Source organism: Polypterus senegalus, chromosome 9, assembly GCF_016835505.1.
Source record: "Polypterus senegalus isolate Bchr_013 chromosome 9, ASM1683550v1, whole genome shotgun sequence".
In the NCBI taxonomy this organism is placed as follows: domain Eukaryota; kingdom Metazoa; phylum Chordata; class Cladistia; order Polypteriformes; family Polypteridae; genus Polypterus; species Polypterus senegalus.
Window position 1 is genome coordinate 136,349,166 of NC_053162.1, and position 18,502 is coordinate 136,367,667.

Below are 18,502 nucleotides of genomic sequence, written 5' to 3' on the forward strand. Positions count from 1 at the left end.
ATTCTACTTTATGTTCCTACAGAGTCTGGGTGTTGTCCTTTATGTGCTGGTGTGTGGAGCACTACCCTTTGATGGGCCCACGCTTCCTGTCCTGCGACAGAGGGTCCTAGAGGGCAGGTTCAGAATCCCTTACTTCATGTCAGAAGGTAACATTATTTTCATATCACAGCTGCTGCAAGTGAGTGAATGAGTGTTGGATCGACAGGGAGCCAGTACAGTGGGTACAGAATGGCCAGTAGCCTCAAGTAAAAATTTTAGCTTTGCCTTAAATGTACACTATACTGTATACTGTTAGATTAAGTGAATTAAAAGTTCCTAACTTGTCAGTTTCTTTTAATTGTGTTCTGTTTTTTGTTACTAAGCAAGAAACAATAACAAATCAGTACACTTTGCAAAAAAAAAAAAAAAAAACTTTAAATGGGGCACCCTGGCTGATGTAATTATGGGTGTGTTTTTTCACTGTGCTTTAGGGATGGATACCAGCTTTTACATTTAACTTACATTATTTATTAGTGTCACAGCTTTGTTTCTATGCTAAGTTTTGCCAGATTCATTCAGCAGTTGTAGCGTCAGTCACTGGATAAAGTATCAAAGATGGCAATTTGGGAAATAGTTTCCTAAGCGCATGAGGTCAAGGCAGAGAAACTATGCAATGATGGAGGAAAGGGAAGTAGACATGAGATATTAGTTAGGTTATTACAAGAGATTAAATAGGTAGACCTGTGGGTTAGTGCACAGATAACCAGAGGTAAAGTAATGGTTGCAAGCAATATGCAGAGGAGAAGACATGCTAAAAGTAAAAAATCATGGCTATCTGAGGTGGAGTTGTAAAAAATGTGTGCAAACCTAGTTGAAAATTACTGATTACTGTAGTTGAGTTAGATGTAGCTTGGTGCAGGAGCACATGGCTAATGGAAGAAATAAATTTAATGAATTGTTTTGTTATTTGGTTTTCATGGTGGTAAATTCTAGAAAAGCAGTGCTGTTCGGGCAAAGGTAAAAGTCTGTCAAACATCAAAAAGGTTATATTAAAATATGTTGAATATATGCGGAAATATGTGGCAGAATGTGGGATCTACTGGTAACCAGCAGCGTACTCTAAATTCTTTAACTTTATGGAATGATAATAACTCTACATAGTAAGTTATTTTTAAAGCTACTGGTGCTTAATACAGTAGTATGTTGATTTGCAAATTACTTTGGTGGTGGCAAGTTGCCCACCAAAAGAAGTCATTCCTTTTCAGTCTACAGTACTAGTTGATGGCACAAAGCTAACTAGGAACTCTTTGGGCTTTATCATGAAGGCATCATAACGTTATCACATATAGATTTATTTATTGATCTGAAATGAACAAATTAATCCAAGGTGACATAATCCATAAATTATTGTACACATTAATATTTTTTCTTTACTCCCCAAATTAAACCTTTTCTTTCCTTGGCTTTGCCTCAAGCAATGTCATTTCAGAAGCCTGTGAATTTCACTTAGATTCTCCTAATAACAAAGAGCAGATGCTTTGGAAAGAAAGTGAATCTAATTTATTTTCATATTTCATATTTTTCTTTTGACAAAATTGTATACATTTTTCATTTTCTGTGCATATGTAAGTCAGCACCCTGAGCAGATATGGCATTCAGTCGACCTCCGAAGAGCTAACCCATGTCAATATGCAAAAGGGCATGAGCCCTTACAGTGAAGGTTGTGGATATTTTCATGTCAGTATTCCTTATAAGAAACAAAGTTCTAAAGTTTAAAATGCAGAAACGTCAAAATCACATCACAAATCAAAATGACAAGACGCCCATGAGTATTCCTCTGTTCCATCTAGTCATGGAACTATATGACATACCTGTCCTGGGTGGTGGGCTTTGCACCTTACTCTTTGCTTTCCTAATGGATCTAAAGTTATCTGCATATTCTTTCACATCTAATGTGCAGCCTAACAGTGAGAGCCCCAGGGCATTTGACATGATGCAAATTCAGTGGTTGACTCCTTCATTGGCAGCAATCCAATGTCTCTCTCTCTCTCTCTGTCTCTCTGTCTCTCCCTCTCTCCCTCCCTCCCTCAGCAAAGTCTCGATAGAGACGGAGTGAGGCTGATGTCCAAGTCAAAATGTCAAAGCAGCTAATTCTATTTTAATGCCAAAGTCTGAGATTAAGTTGATCTTTTTACATAACCTAGTGTGTGCAAAAGAACTTGCCATCAGTGATATCAGGAACAAGTAAGGTAGGGTAAGGAGCAGTGAGCATGAGCCTTTGTATGAGGACATAATGTAGAGTGAAGCAGTGTTGTCATCTTACAAAAAGAAGAGTATTAAAGCCCAGTAGTCACTTATCTTATTGAAACCCTGTAAAGGGTACAGGTGCTCCAATGTGGCATTCATTCACTGAGTGGTCTGTTTTGACAGAGCTTTCCAACAATAAAAAACGGAAATTCACAATGTGCTTTCAGATGATCCAGATTTTTCATTGGAAGTCTAATTAGTTGTATTAAATCTTCAATGATATGAGATAATCTTTAAAAACCTTTCTTATCTGATTGGTAGGAGAGACTGCTGCTGGTAGGCAAGTTCCTTTATACTTCTGTGATCATGTTTCACATTTCAGCTACCAAAAGGCGAGCCAGTCTTCTTTTGGAAGGACAAGTTGAAAGGCACCAATCTAAAATAGTTTATATTGAATAATAGCAGATAATACAGTTTAGAAATCTGCCCACACTACAAAGTTACTGTTGACTTGAGACATCCTGATGTCTTTGTGTCCCTTACTGCCATCATAATCTCATAATCAATGATTACTTGTGCAAGTGCTCAGTTTTTCCTCAAACTAATGTTTTGTTGACTATTGGGTTGCAGACTGTGAACATTTGATCCGGCGCATGCTGGTTCTGGACCCTTCCAAGCGGCTGACAATTGCACAGATCAAGGAGCATAAATGGATGGTAATGGAAGTTCCTCTACAGCGACCCTTGCTCTACCAGCCAGCTGTTGTTGAAGGCAGCGAGCATAGGGTTGGAGAGTACAATGAACAAGTTCTGCGACTCATGCACAGTTTGGGGATTGACCAACATAAGACAATAGAGGTGAGTGTGTTTCACATTAAATGTACCTACAAAGCCTAAGCAAGAGACGGTTCTCTGCATTTTGCATAAAGATATTTTTGGATAAACATCTGTGATCTCCAGACAGTCCCAAGGGTTTTGGTTCCTAACATGTGTTCCAGAAGATCATTATCTGGATGCTGATGGAATTTGAAGGACATCTGTCTGCTGTTTGTCTGCTTGCTTATTCAATGTTCACTTTTGTAAATTGTGCCTTGTATCTAAGAGACGACAGCAATTTAGAACTGTACATTTAGCTTACATTAAACTGGCATGTGTGATGCACATGTTCTTGACTGTTTATACAGTAAAAATGATCCTTTTTTCATTTAAAGATCTTCATAAAACTTAAGAGCAAAGTTCACATGTCTGTCAGTCTTGAATGTCTGAAAATAAAAAAAAGGTTAACAACGACCCTTAACTCTGTTCCGTTCTGTTTTTTATCGACAGTCATTACAGAACAAGAGTTATAATCATTTTGCTGCTATTTACTATCTACTGGTGGAACGGCTCAAGTCTCATCGGAGTAGTTTTCCTGTGGACCAGCGGTTAGATGCCAAGCAGAGACGGCCTAGCACTATTGCTGAGCAAGCAGTTGTCAAGGTAGGTTTCCAACATGGGAATTGTCTCATGCCCAGACTGATTCCAAAGTGCCTGTTTGCCTGCCTGTCCTTTTTTGAAACTCGCTAGTTTGAGTGACACCTGTAGACTTTTGTTCTGACCCCAAGCTTGCTTAATCACCCTTAAGTTGACATGCTTCTTTCTCTGGTTGTAGGCTAGTCCAGTAGGGCCCCAGCCCAGCCTCCTACCACAGAACACCCGGCTCCTTTGCCCTCCTGTCCTGACGCAAACCTCCGCTGTTGATTCCTACAGTTTTTCGCAGCCTCCCCGGATTACTGACAGCAGCTTCATGGAGGAAGATGTTAATACCCCAAAGGTTAGTAAATGTAGAACTCAGGCAGCTTATAGAATCCAGTGTGTGTCCAATGGAGTGTTTTCGTCATACTTTTTTGATCTTCTGTCATTGGGCATTTTTACATCTTCCAGACTAAAATTTGCCATGTCATAAAAAAATCAAGAAATTTGCACTATAGCCTGGTCTGAATCCACACTGTCCAAGCTTAGTAGCTCTGTGTGTACAATGTTTGCTATGATGAACTTTACTAACTCTAATTAGGATCTTATAAGGCACAATGTAATGCTGAGTACCTCCATATGAATCTAGTCTTGAGTACCTGATGTACAGTCACCATTAATGCACACATGATTAACTCAAGGCTGGTAGTAGATCCCTAAAGTGATGATCATCTGGAACATCCTTGAATATCAGAATCATAACTTCTGAAAGATGTGTGATTGGCTGCAGTAGCTAGACTGCTACGTTGAGCACTGGTGGGGGTTTTGGGGGGGAAAGTGGTCGTTGCATTTATGTGTTGTAAGAATTAGGTATGAATTAAGCAGTTACCCTAATATTAAGGTTCATCTCTAAAGCACATCTTAATGGGTCAAAACCATAACCTGCGAGGAGAGTAAATAAGTCTGGAGCATTTGGAGTTTGCAAGTCCTTTTGGACTGCAGTTTAATAACCCAGTTATGCTACCATCTGACACGGACCAAGTGGATCACCAGGGTTTACTCTAACATTATGCCCTGGCTCAGGCCCTGGGGTACAAGAATTGAATTTGAGCTTGTTGCTTTAATAGAACTATTAACCAGACGAGTCATTTAACTTACATTTGTTTCTAAGATATCTTCAAAACAATGTTTTACTCACTTTGCAAAAAGATTCAGTTTGATACGTGGTGGCACATTTGTGCTTTTTTCCCCAGCTAAATGGCTTCAGTGACTTATTCCTGCTTAAAATGCATCACCTACAGATTTCTTTTGCCCTTCAGCTATGTGGCTTGTATTACACTGACCATGTTGACGACTCTGGAATGTAGGCTTTGATGTCAGTAATGCTGGGCGTACTGTATTGCATTGATATTTGCAGTCGTAATGCCATTCTGGCTAATAATAATAATTATTCAAATACAAAGGACAATTTAATGTAAGGTCCCAGCTGCATTGTGTGATTTAATAAACCATCGCTGCACGCTGTTAGAAATGCACCCAGTGGGATTGCAGGTGTCTGGCACACTCTTAGTGACGCTTCCTCCATTGGTTGCTATACCAGAGTGGGGAACTGAAAAGTAAAAGCGAGGCTGCACAGCATTTTGATTTGATTTAGATTTTGACTTTCTAACATATAAATCTGGTTAGATTTTCTTTTTTGCATTTTTATAGTGTTAAATTTTGACTCCTCCGCTTATTTGGCTTTATCATCCTCTGCAAATTCATAAAATAAAAAAAAAATCATAAATATTATGATTATGATGATAAAAGCTGAACAGCATTTTGCAGGTCAAAACAAATGGGGTTACCCCACATAAAAAAATAAGTTCTCTGAGGCTGAATCTGATTTTTAACTGCAGTATTGATGTTTTAGAATTACCAAAGAACCTGAGGATATGATCAGTATTATAGGGTGCAGTATAAAAATATGGGCTCATCTGCATAAAATGACTTACTTTTAATATGCAGATGTGCCTTTGTCTTATGGCTTAGGCCTCAACTAAAAGTGAGTCATGTTCCTTTACCTCAGGCTAATAAAGAAAAACACTGTTGAGCACATCAGTGTCCAAGGGATGATTGTTTGTTTGTGTCTTTCTTTATTTCTTTGCTTTGGTGAGAGTAAAGTAAAAACAAAAGAATGTAACACGGACCTGCTGTCTGTGCCTGTAGTATTGTTTTTGACCTCGGGTGACTGTAGCCAATCAACTGTAAACTGCCACTGCATTCTGCACCATCCTTTCTACTTCTGTTTTTTCTGTCAAAGCCCCTGGATCATGTGGGATTAGAGATTCCTGATTTGCTATGTAATGGAAAGGTGCCCTCTCGCTGGTATCTTCGCAGAAGTACATTGTTTTACGTAACCACATAGTCCCCTTTTGAGAAGATGAGCTGACTGCCTGAAATGACAGCTGCACAGAGGGGACAGTGACCACTATGGTCAACTTCAGGAAGCTGTGCTGGCCTTTCTCTTTTTCAGGTTACTATTTTAAATGAATGCTTGTGACCATTTTTGAATCGTATTCTGTCAAATTGTTTTTTCCAATTGAGGAGATTTGGGTGTGTCCTGTCAACAGTTGGTGGGTAGATAGCTAATTGGTCACAGAGCGCACAGGCACACTTACAGGTATGTTAGGTCACTATTGTCACATTACAGAGCACAGTGAAATGTTTGCATGTGGTCTTCAAATGTAAGCATAATCACGTTACCTCAAAACTCCTGTATTCCTTAGCAGAAAATAATGTCTACCTTTAGGGCTGCTACATAGGAGCATTTTATAAAGCTACATTATAAAGCAACCTTTAATGTATATTTGGAACCATTTTAGCACCTCTAGTAAAGTTTTAACTTTTTTTTTTTTAAACAGATCATATCACACACAAGTGCTGAGGAGGAACCTTGCACTAAAGAATAACAATAATCTAATTCAGTCTGAGAATTAAAGCTGGCCACAGAAATCCATATGTCACCATTATTTTTTGACTCACACAGTTTGTTCCTTTTTTTTTTTTTTAATAAAGCTAAAACTCAGTAGCAGGCAGCATGCGAGAAAGGGAGGTAGTGTCCCATCAAGGAGCTTTGCTTTTGTCAGTTCTCATAAGGCCCTGATAGAGCCACCTCTGCATCTGGAAATTTATTTCCTTTGGCTCATGTTTTCCTTGGGGTGGGAACAGTTGTTCTGTAGTGAAGAAATGGGTTTGGTCTGTTTCTCCAAGGCTCTAAAGTCCATTTTTCTGTCAGTCGGCGGGCTGCCTTGAGCACGTCTGCCAGCCTTGCAATGATATTTCCTGCCCCCTGTGTTTCTGGCCTTCTCTCTCTCTCTCTCTGTCTGTGCTTTGCTGTCTGAGGTCCTGAAAAAAGACAGTTGAGCAGGAGGAGTCCTTCAAAGCATATGCACACACACACACACACACACACAAACACAGAGAGAGCTGAAGCAAACCACTTGTAGCCTCTGATGTGCCAAAGATAGTAATGTAACAGCATTGAGCAATCGATTAATATAAACCACACTGAACACAAATAACTCTGAGCTAATGAGAACTTTGTCTGTAGATCAGAAAGGTTTTGAACATACACCATAATACCAAAAGCCTTTGGGGACTGTAAATTTTACATAACTTCTATTAATACAATAGCATAACATTCTCAAATTTGCTTAATTAATTGCAGGGTTGTGGAGGGCTGGAGTTTATTCTGGCTAGACAGGGCACCAACCTTCCTAGGCCCCACTCACATACACCCAAGCTTGAACGAGACTAATTTAAAATCTCCAATTAACTTGACATCATGTCTTTAAGAATGTAAGAGGAAAACTGGCGAACTCCATGCAGATACAGGGATGTGTAAACTCCACTTGGACAACAGGGCAACGAATTTTAAACCAGGGCACTCCAACCATAAGGCAAACACTTTGACCTCTGTGCTAGGGTGTCCCCCTACAAATAAAATGTTCAAGAAACTGCAGCAAAACTTTGTATACATTTATCCAGCTCATCCCTATAATAAGCTTGCCAGCATAACATATTTTCTTCCAACAGGTCTATTGAATTAAAATACATGGCCATTCATTTTCTGAACCTAGATTTTCCTTTGTAGAAAGCCAGGGGACCAGTGCCTACCTCAGCACCATTGAACAAGGACCAGTTCCCAGATGGGGCCATTACAAAGCACATATAGCATGCGCTTCGACATTCTCACTAGATCGATTCAGAATTCTCAGCTAATATATAGTATCATGTATGTCTTTGGGACATTGGAGGAAAGTGGAGTAAATGGAGAAAACCCACACCAACATGGGAGACCATGCAAATCTCCTCAGAGATGCTGACCAGTCTATGAATTGAATCATGGGCCCCTGAAGCTATGAGGCTCCACTCCTTAACCTCCATGTGACTAGTAGATCATTCAAAGGTGTGCAATAGTTGTCAGTTTATAAGTTGGACTAGTAGAACGAGACTGCTCAATGACTACAATGGTATTACTACAGTGTACATGCTAATTAGTTTGTGTCTTTGACAGTTTCATTTAGTTCATTTAGTTGTTGATGTCAGCTGTCCAGTGCTTTATATTCATGTGTGAGGGATTGCAGGTAATGAGGCCTAATGGTTTCTTTGGTAGTTTAGACTGCAAATATATAGTGTTTGTGTTTTGGATCATAAAAAAATACAATTAATATTAGAACATGGTTTTAATTGGAAATCTGTGCATTAACTTCACACGTTATGCCTTTTTTAAAATAATGTGTTTCGCTGGAAGTCAGTTCAGTGAATTAGTGGTCAGGGTGTTGGATTTGAAACCACACTGCATACCTTACCTTCATCCTGTATGTCTGCTTCTTGTTTTTTTCTGATGCTACGGGCATGTTAAGAATGCATTTTTAAAGTAAACCTCATGGAGGCTATAACTGCTTGTTATTTGTCTGTTTATTGGTTTAAAACTACTTTTTTGCTAACATAGTATTAAACCAAGTAAACTCTAACTAAAGTAGAACAACTTGTAGTTAGTTGCACATTCAAATTTTCAAGTGTTTTTCAGTGTGATTATTTAGCTTTCCTGGTATCCAGGTGAAATAAACTGACGTTCAGCAAGCATTCCTTAAAGTTAATGTGTTAATCATGTTATAAATAGAAAGCAATCCAAATTCCTTTTTATCTTGGACATTTGTTAACAACAGAACACCTATAAGTGTGATAATGCAAATGTTAATGTTTAAAAAGAGTTGTTGTTTTTTGTTGGTGTGTTTTTTTTTTTTTGTTTTTTTTAAAGAGTTGTTGCACTGGCCTGGTGTGAACGACTGTGTCTTTGTGTGTGTGTGTGTGTGTGTGTGTGTGTGTGTGTGTGTGTGTGTGTGTGTGTGTGTGTGTGTGTGTGTGTGTGTGTGTGTGTGTGTGTGTGTGCAGGCAGGCACACATTCCCAGTTGTGGACTAGCATTCTGTCCAAGGTTGATTGCTGCCCGGTGGCCTGACTCCAGGAATATTCTTCAGCAACCTATGACCCTGAATGCAAACAAGCAGGTTCAGAGCATAGATTAAGGGGTTGATGTTTTCTCAAAGACTTCATCCTTTAGTGTTACATTTTATATATCTATTTTCTAACATGATTTTCCAGTTAAGAGTTGTGGAACTCCACTAGCCTGAAAATAAAACATTTTTGAAAGCTTCATTTTGTCTAATTCACAAGTAGTAATGAAACCTCCTGTTAAGGAATAATGGCTGGAGAAGATCCTTAACAGTAGTGTTTGCCTTTGTTTTGGACGCCTTCAGTCAGCTTTGTATCTGTCCAGTATAGCCAAGTACAAGATGATCTTGCACGATCAGCTCACTCACCAAATACCAATCATTTATTCATTGCTTAGCTGGACAGACACTGTGATGAGTAATGCTTTGAACAGAATGCACAATTTCCACCAGTGTGATTACACTTCCGATGGTCTGCACACTATCTGTCATTTCTCTGAACATTTCATACACTGGTTAATTTTTGCCATATTCCCATATCTGCAGGTCAATGGCTGTCTGCTAGATCCTTTGCCTCCAGTTATTGTGAGGAAAGCTGGTCCATCTTCCCCAAGTAACATGATGCAGACCTCAATTGATGAAGGCATTGAGACGGAGGACCCAGACTCTAATGAAGACCCCTCACAGGTCTATTCTGCCTTCCAAACCAGTCGCTTTGGCCAGCGCCGGCACACTCTGTCTGAGGTCACCAATGAGATTGGCATAATTCCTGGCCCAGGTTAGTAAAGCGCTGATAAACCAGAAATAGCATCTAAATGTTGTGTGTTCTGCAAGTTGGGATGCTGCTGCTATTCTTGTCATAAAAGCCTTACTTTTAACTTGGCGTTATGTGTGACTGTTTTTCATTCTATAGCAAAGATCTTCCCCCTGGACAACACATCTTTAGGTAGCATGGACTCAGAATATGACATGTGCGTAGTTCACAGTAACCTAAGTCTATTAGAAGACACCCCTTCACTGAATGAAGTGGTACTAGCCAACACATCTGTCACCCGAATGACCCCTCCTTTCATTGGGATGAGGCCAACCAACCCTACCATGCAAGCACTGGCATCACAGAAACGAGATGTGCACAACAGATCTCCAGTCAGTTTTCGGGAAGGCCGCAGAGCTTCTGATACATCTCTGACGCAAGGTAAGTGATCCTCGGTTGGAAACAAGGGCTCTGTGACACAGTGGACCTGAATAGCTGAGTAGATATAACCTGATATGCGAGTTGATCACTGAGCTTGCATTCCATACTGCTGAAAAAGAGAGTCTGATGCATGCTTTGTAATGAGGCAAAAGAGGTCATTTTGTGATTATGATGGGTGGGGTGTTTACAAAGTAACCATGATGTCAGAGACAGCCTTTCAGGCAATGCTGCTCTACAGGATGATATCCGTGTGACCGAAGTAGGAGGCTTTTTTTTAGTGTTTAACGTTATACAACATAGTTAACGTGACCATGAATTTGGGCACAATCTGCTTAAGAGACATTTGGGGTTTTACGTTAAACAAAGATTGTAGTTGGATCAAAGACTGTGTGACTTGACTTACAGACTGATGCATATAGAATATGGATTCTTGCTTTCTTTGCTTTCCTGAGACCAACTGAAAGCACCTTCTGCTTTTATAATGAAGAATATACCTTCTTGAGTTTATGATCTCCCTTCCTCAGAGGGCTGTTGTGTGTCATGCCCCATGTCCATTTGTCTTTACAACCAGAGATAACACACAAGAAAACCAGACGTGTACTGATGAGGTTGTTACAGCTGTTTCCAGTCACTTGCATATACTGTACATGGTATTGTGCAATTGATCTTTAAAATCTTCAAATGCGTTATGGCACCAAAAATCTAAACACATTAAACAACAGAGTTTGTTAGGAACTATTAAATGTATGTTGAGATGCATGTAGATTTCCCTGACTATGATTGCGTCTATGTGTAATTCAATTTTCAAAGCCCATTTCCTGACTTCACGTGCAAACTGTGCTCAGGATGCTTGCTTGCTTTTTCTATCCCAGCGGAAAGATTCTGGCCAGAGTTTAAGGCCGACTCCTGTCACTGGCTAATCGATCAATACATCCCTAATTAAGATCTTTCCATCATTCATTACATTTTCCACACCTGTCTTTGTATCATTTTATATTCAACACTAAAGGGAAAACAACTGGATGTATTTTATTATATACAGCATGCTGGTTGTTGGCACTGTACTGTGCATGTCTGTAATAAGATCATTATATTTCCAATATAGGTATTGTGGCCTTCAGACAACACCTTCAGAATCTGGCAAGGACCAATGGGATCTTAGAGCTGAATAAAGTGCAGATGTTGTACGAACAGATGGGTCCATGTGAGCAGTCTGCTTTGTTGTCCAGCACAGCTCCACACCTGCAGGACCTTCTCGGCCATGTCCAGCAGGTGAGCTTGGCACTTGTATCTGCAGAACCTCTAAAGCAGAGCTGTCATCTTCTCTGCTAAGGCAGAATCTCTTGCATTATAGTGTAAGCCTTTAAGGATCTCTTCTGTGAGCACTCCATCACAAATGCACTGTACTTTTTGGTTCAGGATTCAGTGTTGTTTTTTCTTTTTTCATCCCACCAGGGAGAGGTTTCCCAGCAACCTGACAACATAACACTTTTCCATAATGGAGACCCTCCTCAGCTACAGTCCCGACGGCAAAGTTTGGAGAGCCAGTTCAAAACTCACAGACTACAGGTAACCTATGGTCATGTCTGGGCAGCTGGTCATTGCAGGATGTGATTTACTGAAAGGAAAGAAAAGAGATGTGCTTGGTTTTTTAAAAGGCATACTAGCTAGGGTATTGTGACCATGGCAAGTGTAGCTGCCGAAAGGTGAGGGTGGTAAAAGTGGTCTATTTTGTAATTTTTCATAGCATCAATTCACATAACTACTTACTGAAAAGAGCAAAATATAGTAAATGCCACATTATTGAACATGTTTCACATCGGAAAGATGTCAGATATTGACATCTTTCAAATTCTAGGACACTGCATAGTGCCATTATGTTAATTTGGGTTAGACGACTCACAGTAAATTGTACAGGGGACACATTAACTAACCATATTGGTGAAGTAGAAAAAGGCCAGTAGCACACACAAGGAGAAGAGAGGCGCTTTCAGTCAAGGCTGGGCTGCTAGAATTTGCTGAGATATCTTGGAGCAATGCCGGTAGTGGATGTAGGCAACTTTTTCAACAGAGGAAAGATTAAAGCCATAAGTGTCTGTGGTTTCTGAAGAACAACAAGTACAGGTGTAGAGAGGTTGAGCTAACAGCACAGGCATAGTGGGGATGAGCAAGAATCAGGGTAGGACTGAGAGTAGGAAAAAAAAATGAAAGGTGCTAGGAAATGACTAGAAAAGAACTAACTAACTAACTGGAAGAAATGGCATGACTCACTAAAATATTGTGATGCCATCCAAGTGAACTGCTTTTAATATTGGAGAACACACATCATCAGAGGAATTAGTTTGGAAGTCTTTAACACAGCCTTTCAAATGGTGATCAGTACAGTTTTGCCAGTAGAGTAGGTGCTTGTTTATGTACAGCACATAGAACCTGGTGTTTAACTATACAAAGATCCAAATTGTCTATGTGGTATTTGAATAAGTCGAGGTTAGTGCCTTTCCTACATGAAGGTATTTATACTTTACGATAGACTAATTCTGACATTGGTCTACTCTTCTTATTCTTATTTATCACTAGTTGAAGCTGGAATCTACTCCACCAACACTGCATGTTATGGGTAACCAGCCCTGGACTGGGTCCCTGCTTTTTAACGATCCAAATATCCAGTGCGGTTCAGCTTAAATTTGCTAGTTAGCCACAGTGGCACCGGGAAACTGGAGAACCAAAGAAAAAGCACATACAATTTGGGTCTGCTAATGGGCACACAGCCAGTTCACATCCTGTCAAATGGACTTGTTAAGCTGGCAGCAGCAGCACTAAGCACTGCACCACCCTGTCTATATTATATACGTGTTAGGAAACAGCTTTTCATATCTATGGACATAGTGTTTCTGTAGTATTTTTACAGAATGTATAATACTGGTATTAACTATGTTGAAGTTGTAGGACAATCAGTGTACCGTTTCTGTCATTATCATGAAGAAACGTTCATGTGGTTGTTGGTTCAAATGGGGCATAGAAACCACATAAGTTTAAGCTTCTTTTTATTTATCTTTTTCAAAGCTCTTGACTTAAAAAGGAGAGTTGAGTCATTTTGCTTTTCTACTTTCTCCCCCCAGAAGGCTGGCCTTTTAACTCAGAACAGCTGTCAGGTGTACTGTAAGGAGATTCCACGGAGTCTGGAACAGCAGTTACAAGAACACAGGTACGCAGCAGACAAACGTCATCAAAACACTAAAAGATTTGCTTTTGTCCCCAGTATAACCACCGCCACAACACCCCTCCCTGGGTAGACTTAATTTTATAAATGGCAAAGTGGCATTCTGTGTGGATCTTTTCTTCATATTTTCTTCTTGGTATGGAGGAGAAAGTCATTTTAGGTTGACTGATATCTGTAAACTGGCCTGATGTGAGTGAGCGAGTGTGTGCACTGTATGGGTGACTACCATCCCATCCAGAGCTTATTCCTACTTTTTACTTAGAGCAGAGAAAGTGAAGTAAATAAATGTTGCAGTATTGTGATTTCTTCCCTGCTGTGTTTCATCTGTCAGGAGTTTAGTAGCTCAGCTTCCTGAATCTCCAACAGGCTGCCTCCCTCAGATCTGTTCTCCTACATCAAAGCTTTTGCTTTCCATCTTAAGCTAATGTCACAATGCATGACTTGTAATTGTAGGGAATGTCAAATCTGATGACTGCACTTGCTGATCTAGTTTCCTGAGTATTATACAATGATTAGGTAGGATGTGTCAAATTAAATGATTGCCTAGTAACCTTCCAGCACAGTAGCATAGTTTCACATTTCCAAAGTATCGCAAAATCTCCCCTTTTCCTGACTGCCAATAGCGTGCTGTCTAACAGAGCTGGTACCTTTGCAAAGACTTTACAGGTGCGACAAATTCATCTGCAATCTCTGCCCTTTCCCCCCCACCCCACTCTGTCATTTTACATAAAACATGCAACACTAGTCTCTCCTCTTCTGTGTGTCAGCTCTATAAGACTCATGTTCCTGATTCCTCTTAGCTATATTATATATCCATTGTACTTCTAGTTAAGTGCTCATTGGTTGTTCGCTCTCTGTCACACACACAAGCTCAGCCCTGTGACTTGATACTAAATCAGACCTGTTTGATTCTATCAGGGTGAGTCTCAGGCTGGTTGGACTGATTTGCTGACTACGTCCGACTACATCTCTGGCAGTCACTGGAGTGCCACAACTGCCCCTCAACCTGCTAACATTATGTAAATAAAGTTTGTGATTTTAAAATTGCAGGAAAAGTCAAGTAATGTGACACAGACTTTAGTAACGCCATTCCTCTCCTACCTAGACCCTATGTTTTGCTATATAAATGGTTGTTTGGTTGTATTTTTGGGTAGACTGTTAGCAGTTGATTTCGGCATCCAGAGCATGTGTACCGTCCTAACCAAGAGCAGGGTCACACTAGGCCTCACTTTGGGACTTTCAGACCGATTTCTCTCTTTATTTTCATATGTGCAGGCTACACCAGAAGCGGCTCTACCTTCAGCAGTCTCAGCTGCAGTCATACTTCAATCAAATGCAGATTGCTGAGGGCTCCTACCCTGGACCTGCTCCCGACATGTCTTACGGACTTCAGGACCAGTCTTCACATCAGACGGTGGTACAGTCTACGGTGCAGGCTAGTCCAGCCCCAAATCTGGGACAGTTCAGTCGGGGGCAGCACCTGAGCCCGTTACTGGAGCCTTCAATGGACCAAATTCCTTATGACCCCTTCCACAGTCAGTACCATGAGGTGCAGCTGCAGAGTCCGCTTGGAGGGACCCAGCACCCCCACCCCCAAGAAATGAGTTACAGCTTCCACCCTCATGAACCTACCTTGCTCCCTTCTCCTGATCCCATCTACCAGGAGCCTTATTTGCACTCTCTGCCAGAGTCCAGCCAGCAGCAGATCTTTGCTGGAGTAGAAAAGTTACCTCCCCGCTATGAGAATTTAGCAATCCCAGAGTTGCAGGGCACTCTGTTCGACTGTGAAATGATGGAAACCGTGGACCCTCAGCATGGCTTTGTGCTTGTCAATTGAGTGGCATGCTGCTAATGGCACTGAACAAAAACACAGTATTACCTTCGTGGAGCCAACTGGTGTCCAGAGAAGAGAACCAATGAAGGAGAAGTGAAGACTTTGTGCTTTGATTCTTTATTTCCATACCTCAGTGAAGCTTACCCCAGTAAAAGGAGGTGCCACAGCAGTGTGTGTATACAAAAGCATGGCACAGGATCAGCTAGTGAGCAACAGTTAACAGTTTGTAAACTGAAAACTTTTACACCTTAGTTCAACCTTTCAGCAGTCATTCCAGAGTAAGCAAGCTCCTCAGATGTTTTGTGAGTAAACTGGCATCAGGGATGAGCACTGCCAGCAGCAGGCTGTTAATTGGCAGGATAAAAGAGCATCTCTCTGATCAACTGGCCAATAGTGGCCCCTCCACTGAAAATGCCACCACCTCTTCATTCAGGTATCATAGAGTGCCCCTTGACTGAAGGCAGGTGGCATGCTGTAGCACACGTGTAGCCACGCTGATGGCCAGCACATTAGCCTGGGTAAAATGGACCAGGGCAGCTGGACTGACTTTGGTCACTAAAGGAGAAGAGCTGCCTGTCTGTTAATAGGGCCCACTATACACTGTAGCATTCTGTGTACTCTTGTCAATGGTACAGGCTGCCTTTCTCTTACTTGGCACTTGGAGGGGCTGACACCTTGTACTGGCATCTGTTCTCTGCCTAGGTGTTGTGAAGGAAGGGCTCACTGAGGCTGATCTCTCCAGTGTCTTAGTGCATTTGTATACATAGGCTGTAGTGACCATCTCAATATTTTATTTATATTTAGGGCCCACTCCCTAAGGTGCAGCCTTTGAAATTGCAAGAGGGCAAATACCTTTTGGGAGTGGAATGAAGGCATTAAGCATATTGGCTGGTGTGCAGCTGTTTGGCAAAGCCCTGCAAGCATTGGGCTCCTGGGTGCAAAGGCCGGTGGCTCCTCCAGGCAGCAATACTTTTTCACCAGCTGGAGACGCAGCTTCTCGCGCCTGCACACACACCAGACGTGGCTTCCTTGGAAGCTAAATGATATAAAACTGACCTTTTCCCTGCCAGCAACTGGGGCTGCAAGTTTTCATTTGTGTTGTGGGATCCTGGCCAACTGAAATGGTACAACACCTCACTCAAGCAAAGAGCACAACAGACAGTTTATTTTGGTTTATTTTCTAAATAGGAAAAGAAAGAAAGAAAAAAAAAAACCTTATCAGTTAAACTTCCTACATGGCCGCACTGTGCAGCCTTGGGACAAGACATGAGCTGCTCCAGAGGTCCGATGCTGTCCTGTGGCAACAAATAAGCAATACTCTTACGAGAACCCAAAAAGGAAGCCTTAACCAGCAGCTGGGTTCCTTATGAACATTCAGCCACATTGCAGCTCACTTCCACCGGCCCTCGAGAGGGCGCGACGACAGGACATGGGCCTCACTTTAATTGTTGTGGACAAACTGATGATGACAAGAAGGATTTTTTTTTTCTCTTAAGGAACACGTTTATTCCTAAATTTGGGGGAAAAAAATATCTCAAAGCAATTTGGGGGGGGGGCGGTTTTAAAAAAAAAAAAAAAGCACCTTGTTTTTTTTGGAGGGGGGGCCAGGAGCAAAACAAGCTGTTCTCTACAAGCACAGTGTTGGTGTGTTTTGATTCATCCTAAACCTATGGCAGCGGAAGAGGACCCTCGCTAAAGCACTTAAAACACTAAAGCGCCAACCGAAGAAATTCCATCACTGGCGGGCAGGACAGCTGGGCTCATCTCTTTGGAGGGGATGCAGAGCTTTGGTTTGGCGGTGAGGACAGGCGTGAGCATACAGCACCTTTCAGGGTTTGCTTTCTGACAAAATGAACACAATATTTCGATATTATGCTTTGTATAAATTAGGGTTTTAGAAGTTGAGGAAAAAAAAACTGCTTTCAAAACGATGTGTTGAGTGTAATAGTTGCTGTGCCTTTTTGTTTATATTATTTAAGAATCATTTTTTTTCTACAAATTAGCTAAAAATCCCATTAATACCAAGGTACAAACCAAAGTCCCTTCAGATTTTTTTTTTGCCTTCCACTGTGTGGATTCTTAGGTATTTCTGAACAATTGCTTTTGGTCAATCACTCTACGGCGTATACAAGTATTAGAGCAATATTTATAAACAATAACAGTGAATGTGTCATTGCTGTTTGTATCATTTCACATAAATGTTTTGGAACTTAGTCCAGCATTCAAAAACATTATTGTTCACCAAAACATAAGCTACAGTGCTGTGGAGAAATAAAAAAAAAGGTCACTTGGTTGCAGTTTTGTCTTATTATTTATATATGACATTTAGTTGTCTCTCAAGCTTTTCTTCTGTATACAGTGGAGAAAATTGAGAGCAGACATTGGTATTGACTCAATAAAACAACACAGCAATCACTCCATCCCAATCCATAAAAAACTACAATGCTGAAGTCTGTGTGTATAAGTCCGGCCACTCTGAACAATCTGATTGGTCAGTTTCAAACACAATTGAGATAAGAAGCGCCCAGAGAGGGAGGTTGACACATATGAGGATACCGAGGAAAGGCAGATGAGAAACACAGCGAGCGCATAATCCCAAGAGTATAGTTTTCACAGTGGGTAATGGTGGCCTATCCACCATTGGTGGTAACGAAATAACAAATAGGAGGTGAGCAAGACACTGAGGAGTGTACACGAGCAATCAAGATAGGAAGCCACACAAGGATGCCAAAGAAAGGGATTGGACCAGAATTGAGGGTACACATAAGGCAACAGATAGCAGATGCGTTTTAATTTATTCCTGTACCCATCTTTGACAAGTTACATAGCTAGTGTGCAATAAAGGGGAACGATGGGATCAGCTCATACGATATTTTTGATAAACCTCTTACATTAAAGCTGAAAGTCTACACTTCAATCATATTGTGATTTCTTCACTTTAAATTCATTGTGGTGGTATACAGAGCCAACATGATAAAAATTGTGACACTGTCCAATACTTATGGACCTAACTGTTCCATGATTGTGCTGAAAGAAGTTCAACTTGAAAAATATGAAACGTATCCTTCAAGATTTTGGA

At 40.8% G+C, this 18,502-nt stretch overlaps 1 protein-coding gene across 1 annotated transcript in view; it reads left to right on the top strand.

Annotated features, from left to right (window-relative positions):
- LOC120535840 (serine/threonine-protein kinase SIK2-like) overlaps positions 1 to 17,720 on the top strand; it is an 88,698-nt gene extending 70,978 nt beyond the window's left edge. Inside the window, exons 6-15 of the mRNA XM_039763951.1 lie at positions 23 to 146; positions 2,857 to 3,083; positions 3,552 to 3,704; positions 3,877 to 4,038; positions 9,721 to 9,952; positions 10,088 to 10,369; positions 11,475 to 11,641; positions 11,825 to 11,938; positions 13,489 to 13,574; positions 14,865 to 17,720. Coding sequence (XP_039619885.1) covers positions 23 to 146; positions 2,857 to 3,083; positions 3,552 to 3,704; positions 3,877 to 4,038; positions 9,721 to 9,952; positions 10,088 to 10,369; positions 11,475 to 11,641; positions 11,825 to 11,938; positions 13,489 to 13,574; positions 14,865 to 15,426 — 2,109 coding nt within the window. The 3' untranslated portion in view covers positions 15,427 to 17,720. The remainder of the gene's footprint in view (positions 1 to 22; positions 147 to 2,856; positions 3,084 to 3,551; positions 3,705 to 3,876; positions 4,039 to 9,720; positions 9,953 to 10,087; positions 10,370 to 11,474; positions 11,642 to 11,824; positions 11,939 to 13,488; positions 13,575 to 14,864) is intronic.
- The last annotated feature ends 782 nt before the right edge of the window (positions 17,721 to 18,502 follow it).